The sequence below is a fragment of the Chelmon rostratus genome, chromosome 24, assembly GCF_017976325.1.
Source record: "Chelmon rostratus isolate fCheRos1 chromosome 24, fCheRos1.pri, whole genome shotgun sequence".
In the NCBI taxonomy this organism is placed as follows: Eukaryota; Metazoa; Chordata; class Actinopteri; order Chaetodontiformes; family Chaetodontidae; genus Chelmon; species Chelmon rostratus.
Window position 1 is genome coordinate 5,804,668 of NC_055681.1, and position 19,106 is coordinate 5,823,773.

General features: G+C 42.5%; 1 protein-coding gene across 1 annotated transcript; it reads left to right on the forward strand.

Moving 5' to 3' along the window:
* The first annotated feature begins 4,230 nt into the window (after window positions 1-4,230).
* Window positions 4,231-18,559, forward strand: igfbp2a (insulin-like growth factor binding protein 2a). Its single transcript, XM_041966052.1, has 4 exons — window positions 4,231-4,665; window positions 15,685-15,866; window positions 17,653-17,793; window positions 18,247-18,559. Exons 1-4 carry the CDS (start codon window positions 4,266-4,268, stop codon window positions 18,403-18,405), a joined length of 882 nt encoding a protein of 293 aa, XP_041821986.1. The 5' UTR covers window positions 4,231-4,265; the 3' UTR covers window positions 18,406-18,559.
* Window positions 18,560-19,106: the final 547 nt, after the last annotated feature.

A 19,106-nucleotide genomic window follows, 5' to 3' on the forward strand; every position in this document is an offset into this window, starting at 1 on the left:
TTCATTTTGGGTTCGATGGTCGTGCTCTTGATAAAGTGCTGCAGGTGGCCACAGGGTGGCGCACTTAAGCAAGGATCCCAGACACAACACATATGCACACGCATGTCACCATGAGGGCAGTAAAACGGTTAAATAAAGTCCTCACTCCAGGTAGCAAAGACCCTGAATCGAACCATTCTGACTTTAGAAAAGTGTCAAGCATGATCCTGGTTTTAATGACAGGATTTTTGTGTGTCTCTCTCTCTCTCTCTCTCTCTCTCTATCTATCTATCTATATATCTATATCTATATCTATATATATATATATATATATATATATATATATATATACACACACACACACACACACACCTGGACTGTATGGATCCAGAGGCCAATACTAGACCATTTGTGCTTCACAGCCTTTCAGACCCAAGTAGTACGGCACAGGCTTCGTGGTGGCTGAGGTTTTCATAGATGCCAGCTGTCAAATCGACCAACCTGAGTCTCACACCACATCTGCCTGTTGGCAGATGTTGGGCAAACCATATCCGAGTCGTGGCACCAATAAAAAACAGATCTGGGTAGCCGGTTGTCCAAGGAGTGTGACTGTTATTTATACTTACTTTGTACTGTACTGATTTCTGAGTAAAGCAGGTAAAGCCAGGTCTCGTTTCAGTTTGTGCAGCAAATCAGAAAAACTACATTTATCATGCAAAACAGCAAAAGAGTCCTTTTTTAAAACCTCTTGTTTCATGTAGCTACACAGGAGAAAGAAAAATGTGGGACATGAAATGCCTCTAAGCTGCCATTGCTAAGAGGGTATCAACTCTGTAGCGCAAGTATAAGAGTGTCAGTGTATAATGTAATGCTGACATCAGCATACAACCATGCTGAGAGCTTCAGCTGGACTCTCAAACTGTGGACTCATGCATTAACTCAACACATTAGGAGAGCGGTTTTCAGCAGGTCTTTATTTTGTTTCATTGGGGAATACGTAACACTGTGGCTCCATAACAGATACTCCACAAAGATTTGCATGACCAAATAAAGCAAGAACTTTCCTAATTTGCACATGCATCACTTGTTGCTAGGCAGCAAACAAACACTCTCACACTTGGGCACACACACTCACATGCAGCATAAAAAACACACACACGCACACACATAAGCATTTTTCCATTTGGGACTTGTGATGCGAACATTTCCATGTAAGGATTTATGTACTGTAATTTGGTAAACATTTCCATTCAGTGAGATGTTGCACCGGTTGGTGAACTGTGCATGCACGAAAGCTGGTTTTGACAGTTTTCTTACCCAGATAAACTCTTTCTCATGAACTCTTGCCTTCAAATAAAAATGCATCACATCACAATAACAACATTTTAGCTTCAGAAATAAACACATAATCCAGCTGTTTAGTGTGACCTGTATAACTTCATTTTGTTCAGGCCCGCTACTCAGATGATAAATTACTTTTCCACCACCCCAGCTCATTGCCTCTACTTATTTAATCAGCAGTCCAAGCAAAGGGAGCCTTAATCAAGTAGACTCAAAGCCACGCTAAACAGTGCATTCATTCATTATCCAAGTCTGAAAAATGAGCACGAAGATGTCTTTAGGGACTGGTTTCAGCTGATAATAACCCAGCAGGGAGCCAAAACTACAGTAATACTATATTTTGCGTTGTTTGCTTTAGGAATATGCATTGTGGATATGTCTGTAAAACTGTTTGCTTTAAGCCTTCGAACACAAGCTAAAGTGGGTTTTAAGGACACTACAGCCTCTGTAACATTCGCACTTTTAAAAAGGGGCTGCTGCCATTGTTGCAGCCGTCTTCCAGAAGGCCCGCTGTGAGGCTGAGCGGCCCAAAATTAGGCTGGATGAAGTGCAGCCTGACAAACGGTAATTGCCTAGTTAGTGGTTTAGACTGGATCGATGAGGATTCAGCTATTCGGCCCATTTCGAGAGGCTATTATGGACTGAGGCAGCAAAACTGGAATTTATTAATGCTCCCAGCTGGACATTTGGGTGTTTATTGGTTAATAGTCAGACATTTAGTGTAAGCAAATGCTTACCTCGCACTCAAGAGACACAATTACAAAAAATTACTAATCAGCATCGGCCTGTGTAAATTACATATTACGCACTTATGCTGTTTATGAGTTGTAATAAAACACTTTATCTTAACAACTACTATTTAGGTTAATAACCCAGTTATTAAGAGTTGTGCACAGTTGCAAACAGATTTAAGGACAGTTTTAAGTGTTAATGTATTTGTCAACAACTTTAACTCATTATATGAAGCATCTATGGCTACACGTGTAATAAATGCTTGATAACACAGCTGTAATCATATTTTAGGATGTGTGTTCATGAGTTTTGAACACATCTATAAGCAATTTTAAACCCAAACTGAATTATTTGTCATTATATATAAAAACAGCTTTGTTATGATGTATTCATTCACTGGTTATACACAAGTTATGGCTCCTTCATAAAAAATACTCTTATTTTTGCCATTACCACATTTTCGGTTCTTAGTGTATAAAGCATACTCCTCATAAAGGCTAACTAGGCAGATTAAATAAAGCAATGTCGTGTGGTAAAAGGAGTTTTGGGGGCTTACTTCACTGTAATGAAGAAGATGACCTCTCGCATACAAACCTCTCTCTGTGTACTTGCTGAGACACATTTTAGTACAGTATGTGTCCTCAGCCCATCAGTGATCCCTTACCCGCCTCTGTCAATGTGAAGTTTATCCAGAGTTTGTGTTTGCCTAACAGTTCCATGGGGAGGAATTTAAGTAACTGACCTTGGTGGGGATTACTTTGCACACATGGGCAGATACTGCGGCCTGTTAGGCCCATTAGCCAGTGGCCATCCCTGCTGCTTTTCCATCCACGGCTTCATAAAATGACATATGAGGTTCTATGTGCAAACAGCCCTCTGGGCATCCCCCGGACTCACACCCCCTGAGATGCAAGACGGCTTCAAATGTGCCCTTTCTCCCTGCCCGCGCCCCCACGGTGAGCGAGGATGCCGAACGTGAATAGGGCCAAATAGCATTAAATCAGGGGGCACCCACAAAACAAAATAATCTGCATTTATATCTGCGGAGTAAGGTTACACATGCCGCTTCTATTTCTAGGCCCTTGGATAAACACCGATTAGTCTACCGCACTGGACAGGGTTAATAGGAGCTTGTTCGGTGGGCAGGCACGACACCTCAAGGCTTGGCCGCGCCGATCGATAGGAAACATTGCCGTACATGTGCACAGTAGCATTACTGTACACGGGCATATAAGCTGGTAGCAGCTGGCGAGTTTTAATTGAGTGTCAATGGACATGTCTGCCACAGTGGGGAGGTCTTTCCATGTCAGGAATGCTCTGCACATAGTCCTTTTGTTTGTTTGTTTATTTATTTATGCATTCTGGGAGTTGGGGCAGACTGTGCTGATTGAAACTAACATGATTAATGCAGAGTCTTTCAGCCTGGGAGCTATAATTTGCCACCTTGTATTTGATACTGGAGTTCAAGTTTCAATAAAGTGTTATTCATTCATAATGACCTTGAAGACCCTTGATATCACTATAAAGAGGTCAGGGGTCAGCTACAGAGCAGCTGAACAGGGAATTAAAAGATGAGGATGGTGACACTTGAATTTCCCTGTGTACAATCAATAAATCTTATGATGATGATTTCACCAAAAACTCCAAAGCCAGCTTCTATTTTTGGCAACACATGGAATTATGCATGAGGACGAGTCAGAGGGTATTTGTTCAAGCCCCCATCAGAGGAAATATGCATGCCTGTGTTGTGTTTTTCTTTAATATGTAATATTTCTAACAATGATCATCTGGCGTGTGAAAAATATAAAACATATACCTTTGAATATGAATTAGCTGCAGAAAGTGAAAATCCATTAACAGCTGGTTTTGTAATTTCATTCAATCAGGCTGCTGCATCCTCAGACCGTCAAATGCATTCAATTTAGCTAATTCACTTCTTTATTCTGGGCCAGTTGGAGGATAAAATAAGGTAAGAGGCACAAATTAATCTCCTCTCGTTTATGTGATTTGCTGGTAACATTTCTGCAGCTCTAAAAGACATTTGAGCAAAATCATCCGTCCTCCGAATTTCCCAAATGAACACCAACATGTGGCCCCAAGAGCAAACCTGGGAATTTGTAGGACCCAGCAGACCTCCCAGCCCCCGGCTTCACCTGTTCGCATGAACATTTCTTCCCCTTTTTTTTCCACTTGGGATTGCCTTCCATCGCCCCATGATAATGACCAAAAACCTCATGCCTATAACAATGCTGTCGTACGCGGGCTGCAGCTTGCTGATCCTCTCCGCGTCTCTCGGCTGTGCCTCCCTGGCCGAGATGGTGTTCCGCTGCCCGGGCTGCACCGCGGAGCGCCAGGCGCTGTGCCCACAGCTCACCGAGACTTGCACGGAGATAGTGCGCGAGCCGGGCTGCGGGTGCTGCCCCGTGTGCGCCCGGCAGGAGGGCGAGATGTGCGGCGTGTACACCCCGAGGTGCTCCACCGGTCTGCGGTGCTACCCGACGCCCGACTCGGAGCTTCCCCTGGAGCAACTGGTGCAGGGCCAGGGGCAGTGCCGGCGCAAAGTGGACACCGAAACGACCACTTACAGCCAGGAGCACCGGGAGCAAACCAGCGGTCAGTCAGTTTACTGGAAATCTGGTTTTTCTTCTATCAATTTTTAATGACACTGTCTAGACTGCAGCATGGGGAATAGTGTAGGAATATTGCATTGTCATGAAGGCTGAGCCCAAATCTGTGTCAAATAGGGGCTGTTCAATGCTCAATGCCGAAGTTCTGACCATTTTGCACTTTAGAAATTCTATATCACGTGTAGTTTTGATTCTGCAGCACATCCTTTTTAACATGTATTAGCAAATCATAAAACACCCCTTCAGACCCCCCTTGTAAACCCCTTATCCATCAGGATTTACCTCCAGACTTGAAATAACCTGGTTTGTTCTATGAGCACTTTATTGCATCTATAATGGTGCATTAGTATGTTGCTTGTGTTCTGTTTATGCATTGGAGGTGTGCAATTTCTCAACTTCCACTGCAGTATTGACCTATTTTATGCTTGTTGCACCAGGTTTTATTAAAGTCTGTGTTGCATAGACCTGCTTGAAGTGTTGTGAATCATCCTGGTGTGCATGGGGAGAGAGAAACAAAAGGAACAGTCACTCTGCCCAAACAGCTGGCCCACCAGCCTGTCCCAATCCCCCTGCCTTTAAAACACTGTAACAGAGAACAAGGTAGTGGCTTGCAAAATTCCCAGAAGTTGCACTCGGTGGGATGGACACAGAAAACATCATAGTATTGATGTTGACATTTCCACAGGGGAGTGGAGAGAAAGAAACAGAGGGAGACAGCAGGAGGAATGCTGCATTGATTGGAAAACGTGGACTTTAGGCTTTGACCAGGAGTGACTATAAACTGCTGTTGACAGTGACTGCATTAACTGGGTTGTGTCTACCTGGAAAGCGAGCTGGACGTATGTGTCCACAATGAAGCTCCGTGCGGCCTGGAGCAAGCAAGACTCATGTGGTTTGTGTTTAAACAAGGACAGGTCGCAGTGAAGAAGAAAAGTAAACGGCCTCATTAATTGGCTGATTTTGAGGCTGCAAACACACACACACACACACACACACACACACACACACACACACACACACACACACTGTCAACGAGTGTCCAGTGGAGCCTGCTGCAGTGTGATTTCTACTCATTTCCAAATCCGTGCTTTGTCAGAGTTTACCTCCAGGCTGACACGTGTTTATTTTGGCACTGAACTCCTGGAACGTAGAGAAACTACCGGAGACGGCGTTCAGTGTGTAACCCTGTTCTCTGGAAGGACTCTCCAGCACGCCGACAAAAGGTCAAAAACGCTTCTCGACACGTTTGTGATCGAGTGATCAGCCATCAGAATGACTTAACTCCACATTTACGTAACCATATGCAGCAAAGCCCTCTTCAAACAATACCAGTCAAGTAATAAAACAGGCATGAATTGAGGAGTTACATAAGAGCAAAACAAGAGAACAAATTACATGGACACATCATGTGAAGGCTTGCTTTCAAGAAGGCAATTTGTTAGATGCCACTGATTTTTTTTTCTCTCCTCAGGTTTGGGTCAGGCCGTGCTTCGCCTCACCCGCTGAAAGCTCTGAGATTTAGCTAGATGTGTCCAAAAAACAGTAAAAGCTTAGAAATTGGCTCTAGAGGCTGATTTGCGGAGTCGTTTTGGATAAAAGCCTCGCTGTGGCAGATGGGAGAGTGATTTCTGACAAAGGCTGAGGCGGAGAGTGTTACAGTGAGTGGTCTAAGTGAGATGTGCGGCTTTCTCAAGGTCAAAAGATGAAAGGAAAATATTGTTTATCAAGTGGAAGCAGGGCTGAACAGGCCGCCGGACTCTCCTTGGGTCAGAACTGAAATTGAATTCAAACTGCACCCATGCCACACACGCTGATCCACTTCTGCTGCCATTCAGTTTTCGCAATTTAACTGAATAAACTGACTGTTGGTATTAAGGACGGTCCCTGCCAGTCTCCTGCTTTTCATTTGGCCCAATTTGAGACGACACAGACTTGATTTTCTGTCATAATTTCTTCTCAGATACACAGCAAAAAGAGGAAGTAATGCAATCCCCGATAGAAATCTGCTGGAAGATCAAGAGCAAAACTTTCTGGCTGCTGTCCTCCACATCTCCTTTGTTCCAGGAATTAATCTGTAAATGACAGAAAAAAAAGACTGATTATAATAGAATAATTCAGCGGTTGTATTAAGTTGAGTGGTGACTCTTGAGCTGATTTGACACCCTGGGAAAAGAATCAAAGGATGAAATGTTGCAGCTGCTTTACTTGGATGTTTATCAGCCTCGACATCCTGTTTTTCTTGCTTATTTTATTCAAATGAAATGGCACGGACACAAATAACACATCCGAGCCCCGTCACTGGACACAATAGAGTGTAACAGGATTATGGTACATTTCAAATCAGGATAATTTGGTGTGATCTAGTGTCCATAAATAAAGTCCAAGAACAGCATGAAACAAAAGAGTAAGGCAGCACCGCCAAGAATTTAAAAAGCCTGACTTCCTGATTTGGCCCCTTATCAATTTAACCCGTAACAAAGCCATTGGTACATTGAATAAGATTCATAGAGGCTTCACAGCATTCACTGCATTTCAAGTATTGATCTGTAGGTCTTATCCAGCAAATTGCAATGACCGCAGTGGTAGAATCCCTGAAAACCTCCTGGAAACACCCTGCAAACAGCTAACAGCAAAGGGGTCAAAGGTCAATGTTCCTTCGGTCCTCTGTGCTCATGTAAGAGAAGACCCTGACGAAAGTGAGAGAGGGTCATAGGTTGATTCAACTCACGATACAACGTCGCATTAATGCTGCAATTGCCTTCTCGTTCAAATACCGACAAAAACTCCCAAGAAATGTCTGAACTCCTCTGAGGTAAAGCCTGCAGTGAGGCTTTCAAAGACTGCAGCAATGAACTAATTTAGGTTTTTGTTTGTTTTTAATGAAACTGATCGGATTAAATGTACTGGCATTGCTGCGGCCTGTTTTTCCTCTCTGCTGTAGACCGCAGGCAATTTTTGTCCACTGTTTTGAATTATCGAAGCACCTAATTACAGCGTATTAGTAATTCAGTAAGTAAGAAACAGATATTGCCTCGTAATTCTCTTAGAAACAAACTCCCCAGAGTGCACAGAGCACACTTGTTTAGCTCAGCTGGAAGTTTGTTAGGCTGGGGCCACACTGGAAATTCACTCATGACAGACTTATTTTCAAAAGTTTGACTGAAAATGCAATGAAATCAGCTTGAAGTAATAGTGCACAATAAGTAGAGCTGCAGCTCATGATTATTTTCATTATCAATTCACTGGAAGATTATTGTCTCTATTAAATGTTTTGTCCATAAAATGTCAGAAACAGGTGCTATAATTTCCCACAATCTACAGTGACGTCTTCAAATGTCTTGTTTTATTCCGTTTGCAATCATAAATGACTGAGAAAAGCATCAAACCCTCACATCTGAGACACTGGGACCTGCACAGTTTTGACATTTTTGCAGAAAAGATGAGTATCCTTCATGAAAATAGTGGCCAATTAATTTCCTGTCCATTCCAGGATGATTGCGTTCCTATTTTGTACAATATTTTAAAGATCTCTGAATGCAGGAACTAGAAGGCTACGCTGCTAATGATATCTACTGATTCATTTTATCTGAAGCCGCAGAGATGGAGTCACAGAAGTTCCTGATAGCCTGTGAGGTTTCTGTGGTGCAGCTTGAAGTGATGCATGACATGTGGATGCACCAGTTTCAGCAGAACGTCTCATTTGAAAACATGAAAATATGAAGTTGTACGAAACCAAATCCTGTGCGCTCTGATTTCGCTCGTTTTTAATGCCTTTGGCATCTGAGATTTGTGTGCTGCACGAGTGATTGCCCTCATGTGTTAAGCTGCACTGAGAATTCGATGCCACTCGAACTAAACTTGTTTCTCAGTCCTGTGCCAGAAGCATCTCGAATAATATGCATTATCTTAAAAGGCACAGATGGAGACAATATTTAACTCTTTTACGCTTTGCACCGGCACCACCCAGACCAGACAAAAGGCAGCATGTTCTCATGGAGTATCCTGGGATGGATTCAGTCAGATGGGGATGATCCAGAGATGATTGTTGGCACTTTGAGACCATGAAGATTAATGAAACATCGTAAATCTTCTCTGTGATGTGGTGAGAAAAGGATGAAATGAGATACTCCCTTCTAGCAGAAAGGTCAGACGAGAGCTGATTAGAATGGGTCATTTCAAGATTTTAATGACATAATATTGATGAAATCTCCAAGCATACTTTTATTGCAGTGTCATACTTTTACTAATAACAAAAAGATTCCATGTTTCATTCATTTCAAGCTGGAATATCCACAGCTGAAACGTCTCCCTGTTCAAAACTAACATCCAGAACTTTCCCCCTATCCTCTCTGTTTATGCACAGTATCACTTGATATTCTGTTCCCACAGAAACCTGGACCCAAATAAAGGTTCCTTTAATCAGATTGGACGGGCGTTTGGTTGTTTTGACTGGGCTCACACCATATATGACCTCAAGAGGGAACAAGTTGATTAACACAGCCCAAACAGAGCTCAGAGTTGGTTGCTTGAATGTGAATGCAGTGGTGTGAGTTCTTTGTAATGAGAGATTACTGAGCCTTTTGTTTCTGTATTAATTTTGCAGGTCCAGGGTCAGTTTTATGTGTCGACAGTGAGAGGGGGAACTCTTTTGTATCAACACTGTTATAAAAGTTGTTATGGAGAGGAAAAATTAGGCAGGAAGAAAATGGAAAACTCCTGTGCCATCTAATAACATTGTTAGCTAACAAGGGGCATTCCTGTGTACCTGCGGGGGCATCCAGACGGAGCCCGCAGGACTGAAATAGCTCCGAGATAATCCCCTGCCCCCCGACCCCAGGCTTCTCCAAAAACAGGGGCATTTGTGCCATCTCCCCCCCGGGCGTCAACTTCACGTGTACCCGTGCCAAGAATCTCCTCGTGCCTGTTGAGATCCAGAATAACTTCCCACCCTCCTCTTTGGTCAAGGGTGATTTAAGACAATACAAACACTGTCTGAAATGCTACTGACACTGGAGGGGAAGGGGACGTAGGGCGCAGCAGTGGGGAGGGACAGTTCTTTTGGTTGTAGCTTACTGGATCTGCATTTAGTTGACCACTGTATGTCAGCCTGTTCCTGACAATAATTAGCCATAATATAAAGACCCTCATATCAAATCACCAGGGAAAAAAAATCACAAAATGGCAAAATTTCACAAAAAGTGAATATGGTTTGCTTTGAAAATCCAAAACCCACCACGCAGAGCAATGTGTGTATATATCTTACAAAGTCCCTTTCTCTTGATAAATTATCTCATTATCTTGAGAAATCAGCCTTTTGTAATGATGAAATAATGAAGTAATTATCTGTTTTTTTAGATTTCCATCTGTATTTGGTTGCAGTTTAAGTTGTTATGAATGGCTGTACCAAATTTTAGGGCAGTTCATTCAACAGTTGGAGAGATATTTCACAACAAAGCTAACATGATATCCTCATGGATACATCTGCTGGGGACCATGCATGTCAGCACAAAATATCATGGTCACCCATCCAATAGTTGTTTCAGTGCTCTGTGATGGCGCAGTAAAAAAAAAAAAAACTTCAACTGGCTAAAGCATTGGTTATTGACAGGATGACAGAGTTTAAAAAAGTGTTTGCTGTACGCATTGATGAATTTGCAGAATGTGTAGGTTGCAAGATGTGTTAGTATGCATCGTCCTCCACCTTATTAGACTTTCAGAGCAACGCCTTGTTGATTTTCTGCTTGCATAATGGATGAAAATGTTAATATTTGCAAAATAGGACCTAGTTTCTCTGTTGATGTGTTCATAGTTTGGGAATGAAAACTTGACAAGAATCACATTTATTTTGCTAAACACTGTATCAGGAGAAAGGTGCAATCAGAATCTCTTTTTCTTTTCTCTGTGGGATTGAAAGTTGAGTTAAAAGTTGGATTGCAGTGCAGTTATAATTCCTTTTCATTTCCAAGAAAAAATTGAGTGAAATTGTTATCCTTGATCTTATTCTCTTGTTGTCTTGTTGTCATCGTTCTCATGTTGTTGGTTTGATAATGCCTCAGTTTAAGACCATGTTGGCAGTGTCTGATCACCTTAGAAACATGAATGTTTTTCTTCCGAAACAGTTTTCAACATTTTGAAAGGGTTTTGGCATTGTAATAAATTTAGTGCTATAACCCAAGAGGTTTTGTACTGTCTGTCCACTCATATCCATCACATGCTTCCCACAGCAAGGTTGAGATAATCGTCAATGGTAGCTGCATGTGATGCCCCACAAGTTTGATGTGTCTCAGCTTGCCTCAGTTCATGTCCTAGTTTAGATCCGGCACAATCGCCTCAGAGTTCACCCAGCGGTGCCGGTTGCGAGCGAGGTGCTTGGCCTTGGATGCCACGGTGTGTACGTACGTGCCAGAGCCTGTCCAATGCCTGCTTTTAGATGACTGTTGCGGGCCAGAAAGCCTGGAAGGTAAACATATCTGCACTTTGCTGAGTTTGTGTTTTTAGGAAAACAGTCCCACTAGGCCTCGCAATGGATGATGGACTGCAGCTACTCCTCGCAGCGCCTTTCATCAACTTCTTAAGTGGCACATGACCTATTTCACACCTCAGAGCTGCGTTAAAAGCCATATTGAGAGCGAAGATGGACTTTTTTAAAAATAGATTTTCACATTCCGCCATTTAAAGGGCTAGTTCAGGTTTGGGTGAACATTGTTCCAACTTATCCAGAGTCAGATGGGTATTTTTTAATGTCTTTGTGTGCAGGTTGAGTCCCTTGTGCACAGGTAAAACCAGTGATCTTATGTCAGCTTAACTAAGTGACTGGATGTCAATCAAGTAGCTTCTCCATTTAAGATAAACAAACTTGTGAAGCTATAAACAATTAATAAATTACACATCACAATTTATATATTCATAAAATTGTTGTTTCACTTTTGGCAAATAAAGGTATGAATTATATAAATACAAATATATCCAAAACAACTGCATGGAAAAAGGTTGCAGGTATTACTACACTGCACACGCATCAAACCATTGACTTTCATTCAAATTTTAAACAATGCATTTTGTGGAGCACTGCATTGAAAATATACACATTTTTTTGGTCTTGCAAAGCAGCAATACAACTAATTTAAACAAAAGAAGTTGTTCAAATGAAATTCATTGACACATTATTTTGTGTTTTGCAATGCACTGAAGCTGCAAAGGTTCACACTATCTTATGCATTCATAATTTCTGTGAAGTTAATGAAAGGGTTACTGCTTCAAGTACAGTGAAAGTCGATTTTTCTGCTTTTCCTTGATCCCACTGACTTCCAGCAACTTTCATGAGCTAACAATTGGCTCAGACTAGTTGAACACTGGACCCAGGTGTGTCCCATGCTGCTGATGAAGCTCCTAATTGGTCTGCAGCCCTGGAGACAGAAAGCAGAACAACAGGAAAGCGAACCAAGCCGTCACACAGTCAACATCCCCTCAAACCGCAGGGCCAGACATAAGAAAGACATCACATCTATGAGTTTGTCTGACAATAAAACAAAGGAATATGTGTATCCACGGAAAGAGGATGGAGCGAGAATGCTGCTGCGCTTTGGATCTTTCCTTTTTTAAACCTTTCCATTCTCCGCAGCCCGGCCAAGTCTGCCATTTGCTCAGTTGACCAGAATCTGGACAATCAGACATGACACTTCTGGCTTACGTGCCATCTGGGAATTCGACATGGATCAGATATAGAAAGGAAGCCTCTCAGGCCATTGTGTGAGGATTAACTCAAGCAGTAGACTGGACAGTAGGCCTGCTGCTCTGTTGATACTGCTGATCCCAAGCCCACCGCTGTGGAACGGCTTGGACTGCAGAGGCCTAGTGCCCCCTGAAAGTGGGGTCCTGACCCTCAGTGTTTGTGTATGTGCGTGTACACTCAAGAAGGGGATCACTGTTTTCGCTGCTTACAAATTGCGCGTTCATGTGTGCGCCCAGACTGTATTTGAGTGAAAATCTCAGGTTTCCTCAGAGGAGGGGGAGTGATGGTATGGCACTTGGATGCTGCGGGGATTATGTAAGACGGCAAAACAAAAGGCACCCCAGCCGGCAATACTCCTGAGTGTGTCGTGTGTTTATCTGCGCTACTTGTGTATGCGCACACACATGCGAGCACGCACCTGATTTCAGTTGACTTTTGCCCCTTTTATTTGCAAAGAAACTCGGTCTTCAAAGAAAAGCCAGAGAGCGCACGGTGGAGCGTCATAGGGGGAACTGAAGTCCAACAACACCAGATCTATCTGATGGCAAAAGGCGCCAGCACCTTGTTATTGCTTCGTTTGGAATTTCCTTTCTCCCGTTCTCTCTTAGGCCTTTTGTAATCATATTCTACAACCGGATGTCAAATTTACCTCTTGCAGAGCGCAGAGAATGCCTCCCCAGTCCACCACCGCCACCAGTAACACACACTTGCTTTCATTCTCTGTCCTACAAACGCCAGTCTGCACGTTACAGCTTGGCCCTTGCATAACTGTGATCCACTTACTGGCCGACTATTTGACCTTCTCTACTGTCTGTGCTTATTTCCCCTCTTTCCTTCGGGTGTCAAGTGAAGTCCTGCGTAGGTGAAATACACGCTTTCCTGCACAAATTCCGTGAAAAGAAACAGTCTCTTGGCATGTTGAAATAGTCTCACTGGCCAAACTGAGCTGAGGTGTGACCATGTTGATTTCTGAGGAATTTGCATCATGTAACTTCTGTTTTTTTGGTCTAAAATCAGCTGGTTTGGAATGACGCTCCTTTTCCACTCCCTCCCCGTCAACCCTCAACCCCTAAGTATGCTCTGTTGTCAGAAACAACATGTTGGGTTGGACCTGATGGCCTCTCAGATTGTTTGCTCCATCTGTTTGAAGAGAGGGTTTTTTTTTTTTGGAGGTTGATGTTTAACAAGACTCCAAGGAGAGAGGAGATGGTCAAACTCGCCTGGAGGAATCACTGGATGACTACAGGGGCTCTGCTGTTTGGTCAAGGGCAGGGGGAAGTTTGCTTCATGAGGAAATATGAATTCCTGTTCTTTAAGTTTTATTTTACATCTGCTGACAACTGGCCTGCTTTTTTTATTATTGTCCAGTGATGTCCTGTCCTTGCTGTTTTAACAGTCAGGTTGCATTCAGGACACTGAGCTGCTCAGTTGTTGTGAATTTAGGGTCAGGACCGCCATTAGAAACAGCCAGAAAAACAGCCGTATAGGTGCGAGTGGGTTATTTCAAACAATATTTACATCCATTGTTAGGCCTTGAGTGGTTTTAGTCACTGTGAGGGGAATTGCTTACAGCTCATAGACATCTGACATGTTTCGAGACACAGGTTTTTCCTAAAGGCTCACAAGCCCAAAAGGACAGGAGCAAATTTGTTGCAGATTTTATAAGATGATCACTTTTTTAGTAACTATAGCTCTCAGATGAATGCAGTGGAGTGAAAAGTACAATATTTCCAACTGAAATGTAGTGCAGTAAAAGTAGACAATGGCATCATAATTGTACTTAAAGGCATGTACTTAGCTACTTTGATAACTGATCACTAATGGTCAAATTTCCTCTATGCAGTGGCTTTAAACTCAGAAATAATGTGTTTTCTTGGCTGCCATACAACTGAATGTCACATAATAACATCCCAATCGGTTAGAGAGCTGTTTTGGTAATTGATCCCTGCACTTCATAGTTCACACTTGGCCTCAAGAAAACAGTTTTTCTGTGATGAATATGATGCACCAGGTGATCAGAGGTGACAGCCTGAGCCCGGCTGGATCCTCGCAGGAATTAGAGAGAAACACAGGCCGAATTCATCATGTCGTCTTCCAGAAGCAAGTTTCAGAAAAGCGTAAACTTTGATTTTGCTCATTTATCACCACTTAAAACATCTGCTCGTGAAATTAAATCACGCTGGTAAGGAAAAAAGCAACCATGGAAACCTGACTGTGACTAAGGTTCAGCAGTGGCCAACTTTTCTCAGCCCACAAGCTTGTTAACGGAGCTGCATGTGGTTGCTCCGCTCTGTGAGAAAGGAAAGGATTGTAGTGACTCATTGATTGTGCTGATGCATTTCAGAGCACTTTAGCAGTGGTTTGGACACTTGGAGCTTACCCCCTCCCCAACCTTATCTTCAGACAAAATGTCAGTTGTGACAATTAGGAAAATCGTCAAAAACACAAGAATTATACTCGCACAAAACGGGAACCCAAACCAAATAAACAAAAGGGAGTGGAAATTAGCAAAGTCAGCAATGAAAGCAAAGCATGGGTGTGATATATTTGCTGCAAAGGCCTTGAATGGTGCTGACATGAAGAGAAAGAAATGCAGAGTGACAGCCAGCTGAAGGAAAAGTTGAGCTCATCTGCAGGCTTTTATATCCTGGAGGGTCCAGGTGAGCTGGATCAGCTGACGACCTTCCCTGAGTTGGCCACTTGCCTCCTGAATTTAATTAGGACTCGGTGGGAGGGACGTCGGAAAAATTCAGGAAATTCACTCCTCAGGTCACACTTTCCCAAACAGAAATAAATAAGTCGATAGATAAAATGGAAAAACTTGATCAAATTACAATCAAACAATAAGTCTGTTTGTTAGGACGTGACGCATCTTGTATTTCGTCTTGCATCTCGCAGGGTCGGCGTCACCTCTGCCATTTACAAAAAAAAGCTTTTTAGCGGAGCAGACCTCTGACTTTGCCACGCTGACAAATGATCTGTGCGATTCAAAGCTTATTTCAGCCCACTTCCAGCCTCTAAAAAGCCCAATCCATTCCCGAAGCGACAGCAGGAAGGCAACAGACTGGCTTAGTGCGCAGAGAGATCCTCATGAAAAGTCAAAGGTTAAATGCTTTTAGCTGCCAGTATGTCCATCAAAGTGTCCTTTCCTGCCCAGTTTATTTCCCACTTTGCAAAGCATTCTGTTAGCAACACATTTCCACAATTAAATCTCCTGACACAGTTGGGATTTGGAGTCCTTGCATTTGGATTTCATGGATTTTGTGTCTGCAGGTGAGGCTGTGGAGCTGCTGCCTGAGCAGGGTGTGAGTGAGATCCCGGCCATCCGGAAGCCCAGCAAAGAGACCACCTGGCTGGGACCCAAAGAGAGCGCTGTACGCCAGCACAGGCAGGAGATGAAGACCAAGATGAAGACCAACAAGGTGGAGGAGGTGAGGCCTGCACGGCCCAAACAGGTGAGGCGGAGAGGAGAGTCTCTTCTGTAGGGCAAAGTCATTGAAACTATGAATTAATTGCCTTTTTTTTTTTTACTGAATTTTCCTCACTTGAATCTTTGTTGGCTCATTAAATAACAACAGTAACAAGAAAACTGTTCTGTTCCGCTCATTCTGTCCTGTTGATGGATTAATTTGTCGCTCTGCTCCACTGCTGGCGCTGTGAGACTTCTGTAATGTCCATTTTTGCCTTGTAGTCTGAAGATATGCGTCGCTTTTTCCATCAAGAGGATTTCTTCAACAATTAATTCCTCATAATAGCTTTTGACTCGCTGTTAACAGCCATGAACCAAACATCAGTCGCTTTCTAGCACAAAATAACCACACACCTTATGTATTTATATTTAGTATTTGTTGGATTATTTTCTGACATTAACAAAAAATAATGTGAGTGATCTATATCACATCTATATCAGGCATTGGGAAGGGAGTCAGTTGCCTTAAAACATGGTAATTTGGGATATAACTGGCAAAACATTTACGTGAGTCATAAACACACTGTTGTTTGTTTTGATTTGATTTCCAGAAACTGATTTTTCTTGAGTTTTGAGCATAGGTTTCTATTTCTTGGGATTCCAGGAAGTTACTGGCCCCAGCCAAGAAATAGTCTGGCACATAATCCCAGCCCATAAAATGTTAGCTTTTGTTTTTACACTTAAGTTTTTGTACAGATTTAAAAAAAAACTCTACAAACGATCCTCACTCACTCCAAAATATCGGGCACTTTTTGGGGGATCCTCACAGGACTCGCATTTGAACAGCTTGTAGAACTGGTGTTATTTTCCAGCACGTTGCGATGAGATTGCGCTGGCATCACGTAGAGGTTGCAACTCAGAACAAAGTGCGGCGACAGCAGCAGGCACAAAACGCTTGAGGTGTGTTTTGTTGTGGAAAAAAAAATCTCAAACAGCGTCTAAGACGGCCGAGGAGAGGCAAAAGCAGTGCGGTGCCGCCTCCCTCTGGTGCAGCAGCTGCTCATGTTTGGATGCTGCACTGAAAATTGTTTTATTGCCATATTTGAAGAGCATTCAGTTAACGCTTGAACCTGTTCATTAGCAATGAGCCTGAGAGGGGAATACAGTGACGATTAAATGATAAGAAGGTGATTAAACAGTCATGCCCCTATTCAACACTCCTAGCAGTCACTGCCCTTCAATTCGAGGCATATATATCTACTGACCTTCAGTACACCTGACTGGCTCCCTGAGCTGGGACTCAGGGGTGAACCCTGCATTGCTGTCCGCCGTCGTGGTATTTTCCGTCCACCATAAAAATCATTTTAAGGTTATTGCTCTACCAGAAACTTATAACTGTCTCAACAAGACATTTGGCTCTGTGGACTGAGGTAAACTTGAGGTCACTGGCAAGAGTTGTTGTTCATTACTGGCAAGAAAACATGATTCATTTGCTCATTACAGAAAGCCCTTCAGCTTTATTGTGTGTTTGTGTGTGTGTGTGTGTGTGTGTGTGTGTGTGCCTTTTATATGAGATTTTATGCAGCACAGCGAGTCAAAAAAATATGCTGATTGCCTTGCAAGCACATTTTGGTGTTGATTTATCCTGGAATAGTTTTCTGTTGCATGCATGGATTTCGTAAAATATAAACCCCCCAAAAAAGATGAGATTTTTGGGGGGGGGTTTAAGGAAAAAAGAAACCTGTCACAGAAACCTGGTCACTCTAACACACCCAAATGATGCTATACGGGCTGTTCACATGAATACTGCTGTTGTTTTTGCTGTCTCCAAGACTCAGTGTCAGCAGGAGCTCGACCAGATCCTGGAGAGGATATCCAAGATGCCCTTCAGAGATAACCGAGGTCCGCTGGAAGACCTGTACGCCCTGCACATCCCCAACTGTGACAAGAGGGGGCAGTATAACCTCAAACAGGTGACTCCCGGCATTTTGGGTAATAAGAGAGTGTGGCCACCTGATAATATGAAAGTATTTAGAGGAGGGAAGGTGGATAAAGCATTATAGCTGCCAATTTAAACAAAAATGTGCTGTATTTTCACAGCAAAAGCACCACTGAATCGTATGTTTAAACTTTTAAGAACCGTATTCTCAGAGATTTGTCAGAGTAAAGTCAATTGATTCTACATATATCTAGACATCCTTGATAATAACAGAAAATGGGTTTATTTTTGTTAAAATTCTTAATAAATCATCTTATTTTAAACATTTTATTGAAATACTGGTGCTTATAGAAATTAAAGGACATCTATTTGAAGCACATGCACTATAAAAGTGATGATAAACACTTTAGCGATGTATTTTTGCACAAACAGTAATTGTCACAATAATTTAAAATGACATAAAAACACACAGAAATTTGTGTTTCAGTGCAAGATGTCTCTGCACGGTCAGAGGGGCGAGTGCTGGTGCGTCAACCCGCACACCGGCCGGCCCATCCCATCAGCCCCCACTGTGAGGGGAGACCCCAACTGCAGCCAGTACCTCACAGAGCTGGAGCTGGAGCTCCCTGACATGGCCCAGATATAGTGTGGCATGAAAAGTAAAAGAAAAACAAAAAAAAAAAAACTGTAAAGTACATGGGAACAAAGAACATCTGAGTAAGCTATATATTATCTTTCTGTGTGTTTGTGTCTCTAGTTCATTTGATGACAGTGACATTTGAAATCTTAACCACCAAAAAGGATTAAATGAGAGAATCCAGCTTGCTGCGTAGGATGTAACTGCAGATTATTCTTAGGAGGAGATAAGAGTACTTTTTCCTCATAGATATTCACTCGCTGTCAGCTGGAGCGTGGAGTGACTTTGCTTTACTAATTGTGACTTGGCTCAGAGTTGCTCTTTTATCGGTGTTTTGTACTGTACGTGTTGAAAAAGGAAAAGCCTTCAACATACTTGGTGTTTTTAGGTGTGTTTTCGTGTCGTAGCTTGCAGACTACTGTTGCGCCTCATTAACAGATAACGCTATTAAAATGATAAGAAATTCAAATTTGTGCCCGCCTGTGTTTTTATTTGGAGACACGCTTTGAATTCGAAGCAGGGTTGTTTTGGAAAAAAGAGGAAGTGAAGAAATACAGAAGCTTTTCCTGAGAAAAATCCTGTGATGGACATTTATGATGACTGGGTCTCACTTTCTCACACTATATAGTGTTAATATTGATTCATTTTCATTTAAATTAAAGTTAATTTGATTTAGGCCACAGTCATGGTAGTGACTCTGTTAGACTGCA

What these genes read in the sequence shown, in the direction of transcription:
- igfbp2a (XM_041966052.1), top strand. Translation starts at nt 4,266, where the DNA reads ATGATAATGACCAAAAACCTCATGCCTATAACAATGCTGTCGTACGCG. An exon ending in GCACCGGGAGCAAACCAGCG is followed by an intron (nt 4,666 to 15,684) that starts GTCAGTCAGTTT and finishes TTGTGTCTGCAG; the next exon opens with GTGAGGCTGTGGAGCTGCTG. An exon ending in GGCAGTATAACCTCAAACAG is followed by an intron (nt 17,794 to 18,246) that starts GTGACTCCCGGC and finishes TTTGTGTTTCAG; the next exon opens with TGCAAGATGTCTCTGCACGG.